Source organism: Bos grunniens, chromosome 1, assembly GCF_055505025.1.
Source record: "Bos grunniens cultivar Pamir isolate PY7600 chromosome 1, Bosgru_T2T1.0, whole genome shotgun sequence".
Lineage (NCBI taxonomy): Eukaryota > Metazoa > Chordata > Mammalia > Artiodactyla > Bovidae > Bos > Bos grunniens.
Genome location: NC_141165.1, coordinates 76,348,451 through 76,365,609, shown reverse-complemented (window position 1 = coordinate 76,365,609; position 17,159 = coordinate 76,348,451). Strand labels below are relative to the sequence as shown.

The 17,159-nt window shown below is 41.9% G+C and overlaps 1 protein-coding gene across 8 annotated transcripts in view; it reads left to right on the top strand.

Annotated features, from left to right (window-relative positions):
• Positions 1-17,159, top strand: part of DGKG (diacylglycerol kinase gamma) — a 223,094-nt gene that overhangs the window by 67,607 nt on the left and 138,328 nt on the right. For all 8 annotated transcript variants that reach the window (XM_086398113.1, XM_086398109.1, XM_086398104.1 and 5 more), the window contains exons 4-5: positions 5,201-5,366; positions 5,896-5,958. In XM_086398113.1, coding sequence (XP_086254239.1) covers positions 5,201-5,366; positions 5,896-5,958 — 229 coding nt within the window. The remainder of the gene's footprint in view (positions 1-5,200; positions 5,367-5,895; positions 5,959-17,159) is intronic.

Here is a 17,159-nt window from a genome sequence, read left to right as displayed (position 1 = left end):
CCAGTGGGGGGTGGTGTGAATCAGCCTGTCCGCCCTGAGGCTGACGAGTAGGAGGGCACAGTTTGGTCAGGGCTGCAGAGGGTGTGAAGGCCACAGGAGCTTACAGAAGCAGGGAGCAGCTTGGCTGCTATGAGCTTGCTGCCACCCCCGCCTCCATCGGGCTGCCCGCCCCCCGCTCTTTATACCCTGGCATTTCTGTGTCCCAGGGGAGCTCCATCACTCTGATTTCATTCTCTCTCACAGTGTGGCTGGCTTCAAGTAGGTATAATGTGCCAGCACGGGGTTCAGAAACAAGGGTTTGAATTCTCTTGAGCTTGGTGGCTTACTGCTGCTGAAATGTCTCAACGAGCAGTGAGTTAGCTGTTGGAAGGGGCAGGCTGCTTAGGAAAGCGAGGCCAGAAAGGAAAGTTTGTAGAGTGGCTGCATGTGGCCATGATAAGCATACCCTTGCCCGCTGGCACCACGTGATTCTCTGGCGAACAGAGTGCCACTGAAGACTCAAGAAAGTAGACAGAAACAGTGAAGCCAAAAAGGTAGGGGGACCTGGTAGCATCTTAGCACGAAGCACAGCTCTGCCTCTTGCTTGAGCAAGTTATGTTTCCAGAATTATTTTTTCATCCACCGCATGACAGTAACAGTACCATCTCATATGGTTGTTTCAAGACTTAAGCAAGACAGTGATCAACAGACTCTTCATCTCGTTCTCCTTCCTTTTTAGCCTGTAGAAGAATTAACAATTGCTTAGCTAGTTTCCACATGAAAGTCACACTTTCTGGGGAAAAAGAAAAAAAAGTCTGAGCAATGGCAGTGTCTAAGATATTACTCAGGGCTCTGAGAATTGCCAGTGTGCTGCACAGCGGTTGGTTATCTGCTTTGAGCAACGTACCAGCCACTTCCTACCCATCACACAATAACCAGGCAGCTACCCTGAACCTGGTCTGTACTGATAAAAAAACGTATTCTTTTGCAACCCAGATGTCACTAAAAGTGGCCCCTAGTCACATCTCCTTGCCTGTTGAACTTGAGGTGCTTAGAGGGACTGGCAGGGAGCAGGATGTCAGCCCCGGGGCCTGGACAGATAAAATGGCAGGAGCACTGGACCAGGAGTCGGAAGATGAGGCTTCTGGTTTCACTTTGCTGTGAAATGGCTGAGGCAGATTAACTTCCAGAGTCTTGGTGATATAAGGCGATCAAGTCCACTCTGAGCTCTTCTGATGTGAATGCTCTGTGTTTCTGTGCTTGTTTTGTACCACTTTGTTCCCCAGGACAGGGCCGTAAGTGATTGAACATGTGCTCAGTCATAACTGTTTTCTAAGTTCTAACAGTTTGTTGGTTTTTCTTCTATGGCACTCACCACTGTTGACCCTGTATTAGAATTATTTCAGTACCTTTACCACTGAGTCTCTTAAAAGTATGGACTCATGCCTAATTCACCAGTGTGTTCCACATTGGTGCCTAGCACTCTGTCTTGTACCTGGGAGACTCAGTACATATATATTGATTGAAAAGACCCCACAGTAATTGATGACAGCAAGTATACCAACTAGAGACCCAACATCCATTAAAATACTATTAGGAAATACCATGATAGGTGGTGTGGGGGATACAAAGATGGTATAAGACAAATCCCTACCTTTTAGCGTGTGTGTCATGAACAACTATAGGGTAGCAATGTGAGCGTCGCAAGTCAGGAACCAAGGTGGAAAAGTAGAGCAATTCAGGCACAAGAGATCATACTAGGCTTTCTGGAAGAGGTGGCATCTGAGTTGGGCCAAGAAAGTAGTTCATGTAAGTACATGAAAGCCTGGCCAGGAAAGAACACAGAGATCAGTGTGTAGAGGTACACGTAGAGAATCAGAGGAGAAAAGACCAGAATGGTCTCCGAGCTTGGAGTGGCTACAAACCTAGGTTGGAGTGGGATTATAGTAGAGCTTTGAATCCCAAAGTACTCAAGGAGTGAACAGGACGATCCACTGGACTGCAGCAATTCTGCATATTAGATCTTCTATTTACATCAATTTTTTTCTAATTTCTTTGTCTTTTATAATGTATAGTAGAGGAGCACAGTAACATGTATACAATGTGTAAGTGAAGATAAATGGGAGTGTATGTTTGAAAATCTTAACAGAAGGGCACATGATTTTAAAAGTTTGCAGACAAGTGATCTCAACTCTCCCATGGGTAATTAGAAGCTGAGGAAAGTTTTTGAGTTGGGAAGCAATCTGATCAGAATTGAGCTTTGGGAAGATCAACCTGGCAAGGATGGGAAAGATGAGAGGGCTAACAGATGGAAGTGGAGGCAGAGAAGGCTTGGAGGGGCATTGCAGTGGCCCAGATGGGATACATGAAACCAGAGTCTGAAACCAGGAATGTGAGGGCCTTCAACGTTCCTTGTCAGGTTGGTGGCAGATGGGCCATGGATACAAAAAAGACCTGGATATGACAGAAGTTGCAAAAGAACAGCAGAAAGAAGGGAAGAGACAAGAATTGGTCTCAGACAACTGGGAGTTCAAAGCTGAGCCTGGAATATTGAGAGGATAATGCTGCCATTGGCATTAACAGAAACTGCACAGTCAGGAGGCCTTCCCTTGTGGCACAGATGGTAAAGAATCTACCTGCAATGTGGGAGACCTAGGTTCAATCCCTGAGTTGGGAAGATCCCCTGGAGGAGGGCATAGCAACCCACTCCAGTATTCTTGCCTGGAGAATCCCCATGGACAGAGGAGCCTGATGGGCTATGGTCCACAGGGTCACAAAGAGTCAGACAGGCCTGAGCAGCTAAGCACAGCACAGCAGCACAGTCAGGAAGAGGAGCCAGTTTAAGAAAGAACCTAATAGCAGTTTACAGCTTGAGATCTTCTGGTCCAGCCCTACATAGTTTGCTGAAGAAAAACCCAAGGAGGAAAATGTGGTGGACCTTAGATCAGTCACAAGTTCTCCTGAATCTTACATTGGTCTTGTTTGAATATCTTCCAGTTTTGGTTTTTTAAGAGCATTATGTAAGACTTCAACTGAATTTCATTTTTATTAAATCATTTAGTACACTCTATTTTCCAGAAATATTTTATGCTGATAGTTTTCAATTTGAGGCCAACCCCAAAAAAGTTAACAGAACATTTTGGAGCTCAAAGCTATATTGTCAAATAGTACTTGTTGGTTAAAATGTGCAAAAGAAGGACAATGCAAAAAAAAAAAAAAAAGAGAGCCTTTTAAAATAAATTAATAATAAAGATGAGAAAATCTAAAAAAAATATAATTGGATTTGTAACCCTCAAGAGAGGAGATTCGGAGGTAATGCACTGGAATCCAAATTGAATGGGTTAAGGAGGTGAGGAGAAGTGTGAAGGGGAAGGGAAGAAGCACAGGCTAGTAGCTCAAGCCACCAATAATTTCTTTGGAAGAGTGATCTGAATGTGTTCACAGGTAGAGAAGCAGGTGCTGGGATACGCCATAAGAGGCAGAGAAGGTAAAATCCAGGGTCACATTGGGTGGGTTCCATTTGAAAAGTAGGAGAAGATTTTGCCATTGTGAACTAGGAAAATGGCAGAGGATGTGCAAGGAAGAGACATTCTGAAGTGTTGAGGTAGTGGAGACAGGACAGAAAGAGTATAAAATTCAGGAAAGGCAGAGAGAGAGAGATGGAGACTGAGAGCTATCCCAGAAATGTGAGCCCACCATTTGCTTGGAAATCCTTCCTCTGGTAAGAGCCTTCATTATCCTCTGTCCAACCAAATCAGGCTTCCTCCACTCTGCCAGGGAGATATTTGAACTGCCCACCCTGAAGCTAAAGAGAAGCCACCTTGCAAGCACCCTCCCAGTGTGGTCCAAAGAGTGTTGCTTGTTTTAAGGACCAAGACTTAGTATCACAAACCTGATGCTGCATGTGCCAGCCAGCTCCTGGTTCTGGGAAGACTCTCAGATCTTCCAGACGAGACAAGGGGTTAAATGCTATTCACATTTTCAGGGAGAGCCAAGTAGCCTCCCAAAAAGGGATTTTTATCTCTATTGTTCACAAAAGCCTGCACAGCGGATCTTGGAGCAGCACTTCCTCAGATGATTTCCAGGAGCATCTGCCGATTTGATGAAAAATCTGATGCCATCAAAACCCAAGCCAGTGATGACTCACTGCGTGCTGCTGTTGTCGGGTGTTTGCTGAGAGCAGCAGCTCTTTCTGGCAGTGCTCCCAACCTGGGACCAGAAGCCAGGCAGCACTGGGCAACATACAGCAAGGAGAGGTGCTCATCTGGGGCATGTTTCTTGGTTCCACCTTCTGTCCTTGGCATCCTGTTCTCTCCTGGAGCCTTAAACCTTCACAAGGACATGTTTTGAGAACAACTAAGCCAGACACACACCCTCCCCTGTTATCTTGAGGTTTCTCCAAAGAAGGTCAGTTATGAAAGTAATGAAAGATGGAGCCTGTCCCCTTTTTATTTTCTGGGACCTGAATCCCAAGGAATCACATCCCTCACAGTATAAGCGGAAAATTGACATACCACAGAAGAGCAATTGCTTTCCATTGTGTTTTCAACTACATCCTTCTTCATCTTTTTTTAATTGAAGTACATCTGATTTATGACATTATATTATTGTCATGTGTGCAGCATAGTGATTCAATATTTTTATAGGTTATGCTCCATTTAAAGTTATTACAGAATAATGGTTGTGTTTCCCTGTGCTATACAATATATTCTTGTTGCTTATTTATTTTATACATAGTAGTTTGAACCTCTTAATCCCATGCCCCTGTCTTGCCCTCCCCACTTCCCTCTCCCCTCTCTCCTCGTCTTCATCTTAACTAGGACTCCAGGGCACTGACCTAGTCCTGCTCATTAGAGTCAAGACCCTCATGTGGGGCTGGACTCAAGCAGAGCCCTCATTCCCAGGGCTCACTCTCCATTGCCCCCTTTTCTGCCTAAACTTAGACAAGTCTTGTTACCAAAGCCTGCTGTGGTTTCGTGTCCTACCAAGCCCCAACATATAACCACCAGTTTTTTCTCTTACTTACATCCTAGCCCTGCTCCTGTACCTGTCACTCTCTTTCACACGCTGAGCCTTCTCATTCCCGCCCCCAACAATCACTCCACTCCCTCCAACTTGCCTTTCCGCTGCCAGCTCCCCAATTCCTCCTTCTTCTCTCCCCACTCACTTCTCTGTCTTTCCATGTCTCTCCACTGACATTTCCCTCTTTATCCCTTCTCAGCCAATCAGCTATGATGTCTTCAAGCTGTTCATGAAGGCATACCTGGAGGTGGACCTTCCTCAGCCACTGAGCACACACCTCTTCCTGGCCTTCAGCCAGAAGCCCCGACAGAAGACCCCTGAGCACCCAAAGGAGGGAGCCAGCAACAGTGAGGCCAGTGGCGCAGGTACCTGGACCAGCATCCCCGAGACAGAAGGGAGATTTTGCAGCTCTGACCCACTTGCCACAGGCTCAGGCTGCATTCCCAGAGGATCCCTTGTGCGTGCTAACTTCCCTATGGGGGGGAGGAGGGAATGCGGATCAAGGAATCAGGACTCCTGCCCTCTCAGGAAGTCCTGTCTGACAGATATCTCATAATGCCTGCCACTCAGAATCAGAGAAGAGGGTGGGGAATAGGAGGCATAACATAATGTATGGCAGTGGGGGTGGGTCTTCCACAAAAGTTGCCAGTTCCTGGGGAGCGCAGTCAGCTTGTGTGCCCTGAGGGTGTTAGCGCGGGGAAGGTGTGGTGACTGCCTTTCTGGAGTTTGGGCTATAGCAGGGAAGACACAGCCAACTCCTATAAGTGAGCATGAATCCAGCAGACACCAGAGACACTGGTATACCCCAAGAGATCCAGACTTTGTGGGGTCTCCTACCTCCCAAAAAACCTAGAGGACAGGGGCTGGTCATGATATCTTCTTTTTATTCCCCAGATTCCGACATACAGAATGCAGATAATGCTGCCAAAGCAGATGAAGCTTGTGCCCCTGATATGGGTGAGTCTTTGGGGGAGGAGTGGGCAGAACCTCATTCCTGGGGGGCAAGGGTAAATCTGACTAGCAATTTTGTCTCCATGTAACAGTATACCCTTGAAAAGTTCTCATCTACTCAGAAGGGCAGGTCAGGACTTCCGACAGCTCATTAGATGTTTACTTCTGATGGATCTGCCTAGCCAAAGGGTTGCGGGGGAAGGAGAATGCGTACAATAGGGGTTTGGGAGAAGGGGAGCAGAGAAAGAGAGACAGAGCCAGAGAGTGTGTGTGAAGTGGCTATAGGGCTGAGGTGGAGATAACTCTCTCATGGAATGGCTAAGAGGGCGTAGGGTGAGAAGGCGAGAACAGGCTTGGTTGATTTCCAACAATATTTGCATGCACGTGTTTGAACAAGTGGAGAGAAGCAAGAGAAAGCCGGCTAACATTGTTTTGACGATCCATTTGCCAGGCACCTACTTTTATTGCATGTTTCACCTCAGCATTTGTAATCACGCCACTTCACACACTGAACTGAGGCGTTAAGAGATTCCATACCACTGTGTGACTGTGGACCTAGAGATTCAACCCAGGATTGTTCAGACCCCAAGCTGCTGCTCTTTCCTACACCGAGAGAGGAAGCAATGGTCTCTCCTGAGATGCCTAGACTAAGGTTTGTCTCCACATAAAGGCACCAGTCTGCTTAGGTCCTAAGGCAATGATCAAGGCTGTGCTCCTCGTGGGGCCACTGTCATCATGCCTGGCTGTCTGTGCACCGGCTCTTGGGTCATGATTGATGGAGAATCTTCCCTGGCACATTTATCAAAGGGAGGCCATTCCTCAGTCACCATCCCAAGGGCAGAAGCTCCTAGGAAAGAAAATATTATCCTCCTTGACCTCTGTTCTAAGATATAATACAAATTTCCTGGGTACAATCAATTCAAGCTGGGTCAGACAATAAGACTATTGGCTAAGAATCTGGACTTCAGAGGTAGAGTTCTTGGGGTTGAGGCCAAGCTCTGACAATATCTATCTCTATGACCTTGGGTATGTTTGGATCATGTCTCTGGGCCTCAGTTTCCCCATCTGTAACATGAGATGACAGTAAGTGTTAATACAGAGGTTAAGTGAGTTATGTGTATAAGATGCTTACAATAGTGCCTGGAACAGAGCAAATGTTCAGCAATTATCATTCAAGCCACCCTCCAGAAGTCACCCTATTCTCAATTCATTGTGTCTGTCAGAATCTCTTTCAGTCTATACCCTCAGTCTCCAAATGTATCCACTGGGCATCCCCTTTTCATGGAAGGACCCTCAGGGACTGTCTCCTTCCCAGGTTGCTTTTGGACTAAGGGAGACAGACCTCTTTTCCTTTGCATGATTGTTTGGGAAAGATTGATACACATTGGTGAACTCCAGCTCTTAAGATGTGCCCAACAGATAAAGAATGCGGTTTTAATGTATCTCTCTACTTACCTACCTACCTAGCTATAGTCCATGGGGTCACAAAGGGTCAGAGACACAACTGAGCGACTAATACTTTCAAACCTACCTCGATATCTATCTATCTAAATACATACATACCTGGCAGGATAGATTAAAGATAACACAGAATGAGAACTGACTGTAACAGGGACCTAGGATGAGAGAATTTCTTTAAGCCGATGCTGGATGTAGGTCTGATCTTTTTTTCTGGTCATGGCAAAAAGGGCAGCTAGAGGATTATAGAAGTTTCAGTGTGTCACTGAAGGACTGACGAGATCAAACACTCACTCCAGATGGAAAGCAGAACATGGTTGGGAAAGGAGACTTGCCTCTGGATCATAAAATTCCAGGCTTCTCCTAGAGCTTCAGAAAGCAAAATTCAAAGCCTCGCTGCCTTCCCGAGGTCTTCATGGCCAGTAGCAGGGCACGACTACAAAGTTTAGGCTCACCCACTCCTCTGCCCAGCATCTCACTCAGGCATGCTAGGTCCAGAGCCCACTGGTCAGAATGGATAGGTCATAAATAAATCTTAAATCTTATGTGTAATAGAGAGAGCATTTTATGACATAAATCATTCTATTCTGTGGTAGAAAGAAAAGCTTCAAACTGGAAGCTTTGAGACTCTAAACTCTCAGCAAGAAAATCAACTGAGAAAGCTGTCTTCTTCTTTACCCAGACTCTTCGTCCAGAGATTTTCTTGGTCCAAGTATCAGGAACTTTAAGAGGAGCCTGAGAGAAGTTACATTCATTCCCTGAGGTTCCAGATTGTCTGGACAGGGTTTTGTTTCTGTGGCTGAAGTTTCTAAGAATTTAGTGAGGGTTGTCATTATGTGATATCTGACGATAGCAGAGGTTGGCTGGCTTATTTGACCACCATGCTTATTTGCTATATTTGTATCATTTTGACTCTCATAGTAACTTCCAGAGGAAGTTCTTCTCCTGGAGAAGTGATTTGTCAGATACTGTTTTCCTCTGCAGAGAGAATACTAGCCTTCTGTGGTTCAGTCATGAAAGGACAGTTATCTGACTGCTGGCCCAGGGCAGTGTACAACATTTTTTCATCTTTTGAGACTTGAGATTTTAAGTAGCAAATTATTTTCCTGTTGGGCCACCTTCCACAAATGTCTTAATTAGATGCCCCTGTTCAGCAGAAACAAGAATGTAGGGACAGGTGGACACCGCAGAGAGGGGCCTCTGCCAACAAGAAAGAGCCAAGTTCTGGAGTCACTTTAGATCAGGCCATCTGTTGAAAATTTCACCCTTTTCCTGGTGCCCCAGCAGAAGCCAGAGGAAGAAACTTAATTCTCATTTGATATGGCCTATGTAGACCTACCAGATCAAGCTCCAAGCTCAGTTCTACAACCACCCACTTTAATTATTCATTCCTAGAACCAGGTAGGGGCATGGCTGGATCCATAAGCATAGCTGAGAGGGCCTTTCACCGAGTCCAGAGGTCAGCTCAGGGCCTCGAGCAGCCTATCCTTGTCAGAGTGTCAGCTCAGGAAAGGCCGATCTCACCCCTCCCTGAATGCCCAGGACAGAATGGGATACACAGCGTAAACTTCATTCTCCTGGTTTTTATTTGGTTCCTCAGGCAGTTGAGATGGTTCAGCAGCTTGGTCTACTGGAGTCTTAAGGAAAATCTCTCCATTTTTTAATTTAAAAGTAACACATTGTAAAGAAAAAAAATTTTTTTTAAGAGTATGGGAAAACGAAAGAAACAACAAAATCATCTAAATCTTCCAGTGCTGTCACACACACACACACACACACACACACACACACACACACACACACACACACACACACACACACACACACACACACACACACCCCTATCCTTGTAGGGGTCTTTTTTTTACATAATTTTTTTATATAACTGGAATTAGATTGTATATATACGATTTTGGATCCAGATTTTTCACTTAGCATTATATTCAAAAACATTTTTCATGTCATTCATAACTTTTGTTAAACATCAATTTTAATACAAGTCTGTCTTTTAACAGATGAGAAGACTGAGGTTGGGTATGGGGAGTAAGCCTACTTTTACAAGATCACACATCATTTAGCACAAACCCAGGTTTCTGCTTCTAGTCTGGTATCCTTTCCACATTGCCCAGCTGGAAGGCATGAAGTAATGGAGAGACTTAGAAAGAAGGTGGAACAAGTCAGCTCTGCCCAAGAACCATCACTAAGAAGAGAGTGTGATGTGGCATCTGGATGGAACCTCTGTGCTCTGGAAGAGGGTAGTCCCTGAGGGATGTGGTCAATGGCCATGGGTTAGGGGTACTTCATGTAAGGTAGCATGAGCAGGTGGGACACCACTGGGACCGCATGCCACTCAATCCTTCTGCACCCCAGCATTTCCACTGCTGGACTGAACAGTAGGCCAAACTGAGGACTTAAACAATGGCTCAAGATCCAGTCACAGCTCTGGTAACCAAAATGTCTTTGCAAAAGGATAATGTTAACATTTTTAACTGAAGTATGGTTGATTTATAACACTGTGTTAGTTTCAGGTGTATTCAGGTGTATAAAGTGATTCAGATGTATATTTTTTCAGATTATTTTCCATTATAGGTTATTACAAGATACTGGATATAGTTTCCTGTGAATGCATGTGTGCTAAGACACTTCAGTCGTGTCCAACTCCTTGCAACCTTATGGACTGTAGCCCACCAGGCTCCTATGTCCATGGGCTTCTTCAAGCAAGAATACTGGAGTGGATTGCCATGCCCTCCTCCAGGGGATCTTCCCAACCCAGGGATGGAAACCATGTCTCTTAGGTCTCCTGCATCGGGTTCTTTGCCCATAGTTTTCTGTACTATACAGTAAATCATCATCGCTTACCTGTTTTACGTATGGTAGTGTATATCTCTTCATCCCATCTCCTATTTATTCCTCCTCCCACTCCCTGTATTATTTTTTAGATTCCGCAGATGAGTGATATCATATAATATTTCTCTTTCTCTGACTGACTGACTTCGCTTAGTATGATATTCTCTAGACCCACCCACATTGCTGCAAATAGTATTATTTCATTCTTTTTAAATGGCTGAATAATATTCCATTGTTTATATACAAACCACACCCTCTTTATCCATTCATCTGTTGATGGACACTTAGGTTGCTTCCACATCTTGGCTATTGTAAATAGTGTTGCTATGAACATTGGGGTGTGTGTGTCATTTTGAATTAGAGTTTTTGTCTTTTCCCAGAAGTGGGATTGCTGTATCATGTGGTAGTTCTAGTTTTAGTTTTTTAAGGAACCTCCATACTGGTTTCCATAGTGGCTATAGCAATTTCCATTCCCACCAACAGTGTAGGAAGGTTCCTTTTTTCCCATATATTCTCCAGCATTTATTATTTGTACAATTTTTAATGATGACTCTTCTGACCAGTGTGAGGTGATACCTCATTGTGACTTTGATTTCATTTCTCTGGTAATTAGTGACATTGAGCTTCATTTCATGTGCCTGTTGGCCGTCTATATGTTTTCTTTGGAGAAATATCTATTGAGGTCTTCTGTCCAATTTTTGATTGGGTTCTTTTCATATTAAATTGTATGAGCCATTTGTATATTTTGGGCTTCTCTGGTGGCTCAGACAGTAAAGAATCTGCTTGCAATGCAGGAGACCCAGGTTCGATCCTTGGGTCAGAAAGATCCCCTGGAGAAGAAAATGACAACCCACTCCAGTATTCGTGCCTGGAGAATCCCATGGACAGAGGAGCCTGGCGGGCTACAATCCATGGGGTCACAAAAACTTGGACACGGACTGAGTGACTAACACACATTTGTCAAATATTTAAAATATTAACCTCTTGCTAGTTGCATCATCTGTCACTGACAGATGATTTTCTCCTGTTCTGTAAATCATCTTTTCATTTTGTTGATGGTTTCCTTTGCTGTGCAAAAACTTGTATGTTGATTATTATTTGATTTTAAGTTTATTTTTTCTTTTGCCTTGGAAAAATGATCTAACAAAATACAGCTCTGATTTATGTCAGATAATGTTTTGCCTATGTTCTCTTCTAAGAGTTTTTATGGTGTCCTATTTTATATTTAGGTCTTTAAACCATTTTGAGTTTACTTTTGTATATGGTGTGAGGGTGTATTCTAACTTCATTGATTTACATCTGGCTCTCCAGCTTTCCCAACACCATTTGCTAAAGAGACTATCTTTTCTCCACTGTATATTCTTCTGTTCTTTATTGAAGATTAATTAGCTTCAAGTTAAGTGAAGTGAAGTGAACTTGCTCAGTCATGTCCGACTCTTTGAGACCCCATGGACTGTAGCCTACCAGGCTCCTCAGTCCATGGGGTTTTCCAGGCAAGAATACTGGAGTGGGTTGCCATTTCCTTCTCCAGGAGATCTTCGCAACCCAGAGATTGAACCCGGGTCTCCCTTATTGTAGGCAGACGCTTTACCGTCTAAGCCACCAGGAAGTCCTCAAGCATATGGGTTTATCTGGGCGCTCTCTGTTCTGTTCCATTGATCTATATGTCTGTTCTTGTGCCAATACCATGATGTTTAGATTACTGTACCTCTAAAGTCCTGGAGGGTTATGCCTCCAGCTTTGCTCTATTTCCTTAGGATTGCTTTGGCAATTCTGGGTCTTTTGTGGTTCCGTCTAAGTTTCACTACTATTTGTTCTAGTTCTGTAGAAAATGTCGTGGGTAATTTGTTAAGGATCACATTAAATCTATAGATTGTGTGGGGTAGTGTGGTGATTTTAACAATATTAATTCTTCCAATCCAAGAGCATGGGGTATCTTTCCATTTCTTTGAATCATCTTTGGTTTCCTTTATCAATGTTTTATAATTCTTACCTCCTTTGTTAGATTTATTCCTAGGTTTTTAATTGCAATTTTAAATGGGATTTAAAAAATTTTTTCTCTTTCTGATATTTCATTTTTAGTGTAAAAAAATCCAACAAATTTTTTCTGTGTATTAATTTCACATCCTGCTACTTTACCAACTCAGAGAAGGCGATGGCACCCCACTCCAGTACTCTTGCCTGTAAAATCCCATGGACAGAAGAGCCTGGTGGGCTGCAGTCCATGGGGTCGCTAGGAGTCGGACACGGCTGAGCAACTTCACTTTATTTTTTCACTTTCATGCGTTGGAGAAGGAAATGGCAACCCACTCCGGTGTTCTTGCCTGGAGAATCCCAGGGACGGGGGAGCCTGGTTGGCTGCCGTCTGTGGGGTCACATGGACTGAAGCGACTTAGCAGCAGCAACTTTACCTTCATGTATTAGTTCTTATAGGTTTTGCATGAAGCCTTTAGTGTGCTCTCTGTAGAGTATTGGGCTTCCCAGGTGGCTCAGTGGTAAAGAATCTGCCTGCCAATACATGAGGCTCAGGAGACATGGGTTTGATCCCTGGGTCAGGAAGATCCCCTAGAGAAGGAAATGGCAACCCACTCCAGTATTCTTGCCTGGGAAATCCCATGAACAGAGGAGCCTGGCAGGCTTCAGTCCATGGGGTTGCAAAAGAGTTGGACACGACTGACTAAACAACAGCAACAATGTAATAAAGTATTACATTATCTGCACATAATTTTGTTTTAAAACAGCTTTGTTGAGGTACAGTTGGCATAAAATGAATTATACACATTTAAAATGTACAGTTAATAAGGTTTTATGTCTATATTCATCAATAAAATCAGCACATACCAATATAATGAAGTTATTCATCAGGCTCAAAAATTTCCTTTATAGTCCCTTTTTCCCACCCTCCTTATGTGTCCACTTCCATTTCTATAAAGCACTGATCTGCTTGTGGTCACTATAGACTAGATTGCATTTTCTAGATTTTATATGAATAGATTGATACTGTATGTACTTTTTCCCATCTGGCTTCTTTCATTCAGCATAATTTAAAAATTCATCCATGTTGTTCAGTATATCAATAATTAGTGTATTTTTATTGCTGACTAGTATTTTAGTATACACATAGATATTCCACAATTTGTTTATCCATTCATTTATCAATGGACATTTGGGTTATTTCCAGCTTTGGGCCATTAAAAATAAAATGAATATTCATATACAAGTCTTCATAGAGACAGCTTTCATTCCTTTTGAGTGAAGACCTGGAAGTAGAATGTTTAGGAGTATTATGTGGTCTTAATGACTTGACCTCTTTATTATTATGAAATGACTTTCTTTATCCCAAGTAATAGTCTTTGTTTTGAAATTTGTTTGATAAGTGTGAGTTGCTAAGTCGTGTCCGACTCTTTGTAACCCAGTGAACCCACCAGGCTCCTCATAACTGATAAAACCACCTTAGTTAACTAGTGTTACCAGAGTATATCTTATTTCATTCTTTTAATGTATTTGTGTCTTTATATTTAAATTGACTTTCTTATAGGAAGTATGTTTTGGGGTCTTATTTTTTAATCCATTCTGACAATATCTGCCATTTAGAGTTTTAGAACATTTACATTTATTGTGATAATTGATGTAATTAGGTTTACAACTACTATATTGCTGTTTTCTTTTTTCCAATCTCTTCTTTTATTCCCATTTGCTCTTTTTTCTGAATACCTTTAAATTAATTGAATTTTTATTATTTTACTTTATATCCTTTTTTATCTTAGTTTTAACTATGCCAGTGTACCTTCAAGTAGTAGTATTTCATTTTACATATACTATAAGAAATTTACAACAATATACTTCTATTTCTCCACGTCTTTGTGCTTTTTTACTTCAACATGTTGTCAACCACACATGTCATTATTGTCATAGTTAGCTATCTTTTTAAAAGATTTTAAAAGCTGTCTTTTTAAAAAATATAAACTAAATCTTTATATTTTTATATTTATATTAAAATATATTTTTTATATTTTTATATTAAATCTAAATATTCTTTATATTTATCTACATGGTTTACTAGTTTTAATGCTCATCATTCTTGTGTGTAAATCCAGGTTTCCATAGATTGTAATTCTAGTAAAAAGATTTCTTTTACCATTTCTGGTAATGTAGCTCTCTATAGCTTGTACATTTGAAAAGTTCTTTATTTAGCCTTTTTTTCCTAAAGATATTTTGCAGAATCAAGAATTCTAATTTGACAGGTTTTTTTTCTTTTAGTGCTTTTTAAAAGATGATGTTCCACTGGCTACCAGCATGCTTTGTTTCCAGTAAAAAAAATACAGTCATTCTTATCTTTGCTTCTCTCCATATCAGATGTTTTTTCTCTGGTTTCTTTTATGATTTTCTATCACTGATTTTAATCAATTTGATTTTGGTGTTCCTTGGTGTAGTTTTATATATATTTCTTATGTTTGGGTTTCATTGAGCATCTTGTGTCTGAGGTTCTCTAGTTTTTATCAAATAACAAATCTGGGAAAATATCAACCATTATTTCTTTAATATTTTTCTGCTCCTGACTCTTCTTTAAGTATTCCAATTACATGTTTATTTGACTACTTGAAGTTGTCCACCGGCTCACTGGTATGATACTTTTTTTTTTTTTTAATATAGTCTTTTTGGCTAGTTTCTGTTGCAATGCTTCAAATTCACTAATCTTTCCTTCTGCAATATCTGCTGTTAACACTGCTCAGTATATTTGTATTTTTCATTTAACATCATATCTAGACACTTGATGTGAACATCATAAAATATCTTTCATGTCTCTACTTAACATGTTCAATCTTTCCTCCAGCTTCTTGGATATATAGAATGTAGTTATAATAACTGTTTTAAAGTTTTTGTCTATTATATCATCTATATCATTCTGGATCCATTTCAATAGATTTTTCTCATTATTATTATTCATACTTGCTTTGTATACATGGCAATATCTTATTGAATGCCAGACTTTGAAAATTTTGCAGTGTTGGTACTAGAAATTTTTGTGCTCCTATAAATATTCTTGAGCTTTGTTTTGGGATACACTTCGGTTTACTTGGAAATAGTTTGACCTTTAGGGGTCAAGCTTTTAAAGTTTTGTCAAATCTGACCAGGGAGGCATTTTCTCTAGGGCTAATTTTGCCCAGTTATCAAGGCAAAACTCTTCTGAGTACTCTACTTAATGGTTCATTAATTATAGGAGATTTCTACATTGATTACTGGAAATAGACAGTATGCCTTGTTCTCTGTGCAGTCCAGGGATTGTTCCCTCTCATCTGGATTCCTTCCCCAGCCTCAGGTAGTTTCCTTACACATGTGTGCTGATCACTACTCAGATGAGTAATTGAGGGAACTCTCATCCAGTTACTCAAAAGGACCTTCTGCAGAGACAGCTGGAGTTCTCTCTGTGCAGCTGCCTCCCCTCCAGTGCTCTGCTCTGTGAATTCCACACACCGGGAGCTCCCCAGACTCCCAGCTCCATCTCTGCAACTCACAGAGATTTCCAGGACCTCCCTGGGTTTCCCTCCTTGTGCCATAGTCTAGAAACTTTCCAGTCAGTAAGATGTGGCATTTGCAGGGATCACCTCAATCATTTCCTATCTCTTGGGATCACTCTTTGGTGCTGGCCATAGTCAATGTCCTATGAACCATTGTTTTGTATCTTTTGTCCAATTTTTTAGTTGCATCAATAGGAGGATAAAACTGGTCCCTCTTATTCCAACTGGGTCACTATAATAGTGTTTTATTGAATGAATAATTTGAGGATATAACAGTAACTTGAGCTACCTGATACAAGGAATTTTTCACATTTGTCTTATATATTTAAGTTTTTCCATAACTTTAACTCCAGAGAGATTTTCGTACTTCTATGCATATGTAATTTCATAGCAATTTCCTCCATCTCACTATCCTTGTTTTTATTTTATCCTATTGTGTTTTCATCTCAATTGGCTCACACCTGAGGCTTTCTACTCCTATTTAATAGAGGTTGCACCTTCTTGCAATCTACTGAGTGTCCTGCCCAGTAAGAAATCATTTCCAGAGATATGGTCCTCTGAGATTTCAGGATAAAACTTCCTTTCCTTGTTTTGCAGCTCTGTTTCATGGATTCCATCATGGTCTCTTAACAGGGCCCTCTATGCCATACAGAGTATGTCAGCGACCTTTGGTCTCACCCACTGTCCATCTGGGTGATGGGTAATTCCCTTCTCAAGCCACAGCTAACCTCTAGGACCTGGAAGGCTTTCATGTAGCACAGCTCTGTTGGCCTGAGATGAACTATTTGCCATTGCTTGGCATTTTGCTTCTCTAAATAGTGTACTGGTGGCATTGCTTCCCCCAGCAGGCATTACTATCGAGGTTGTCACTCCCTCTGCTTATGCCTTCAAGACCCTGTTACCTGGTAGTACAACACTTAGGTTGCATTTTCCAGTACCAGTCTTCCTTTTACTGTTTCCTGTGGTTTTTGTGAGTTGTACCCCCTTATTCAATATTATGATCATGGATGTGAAGAGGGTGGGGGAAGAGAGATGGCCCTTAAAGTGCCTCAAAAAAGTATAATTCACACAGTAAAATATAGGTATCTGGTTTTCTGGTTAGTATTAATGTTAATAATATCAGATTTCTTAATCTGATAATAACCAGAGGACAAAGAAATGGTTTTCCTATTATTAGCACTAATCCAGTCACTTGGTCTTGTCTGACTCTGCGACCCCATGGACTGTAGACCCCAGGCTCCTCTGTCTATGGAACTTTGCAGGCAAGAATATTGGAGTGGGTTGCTATTTCCTCCTCCAGGGAATCTTCCCAACCCAGGGATTGAACCCAGGTCTCCTGCATTCCAGACATATTCTTTACCACCTGAGCCACCAGGGAAGGCC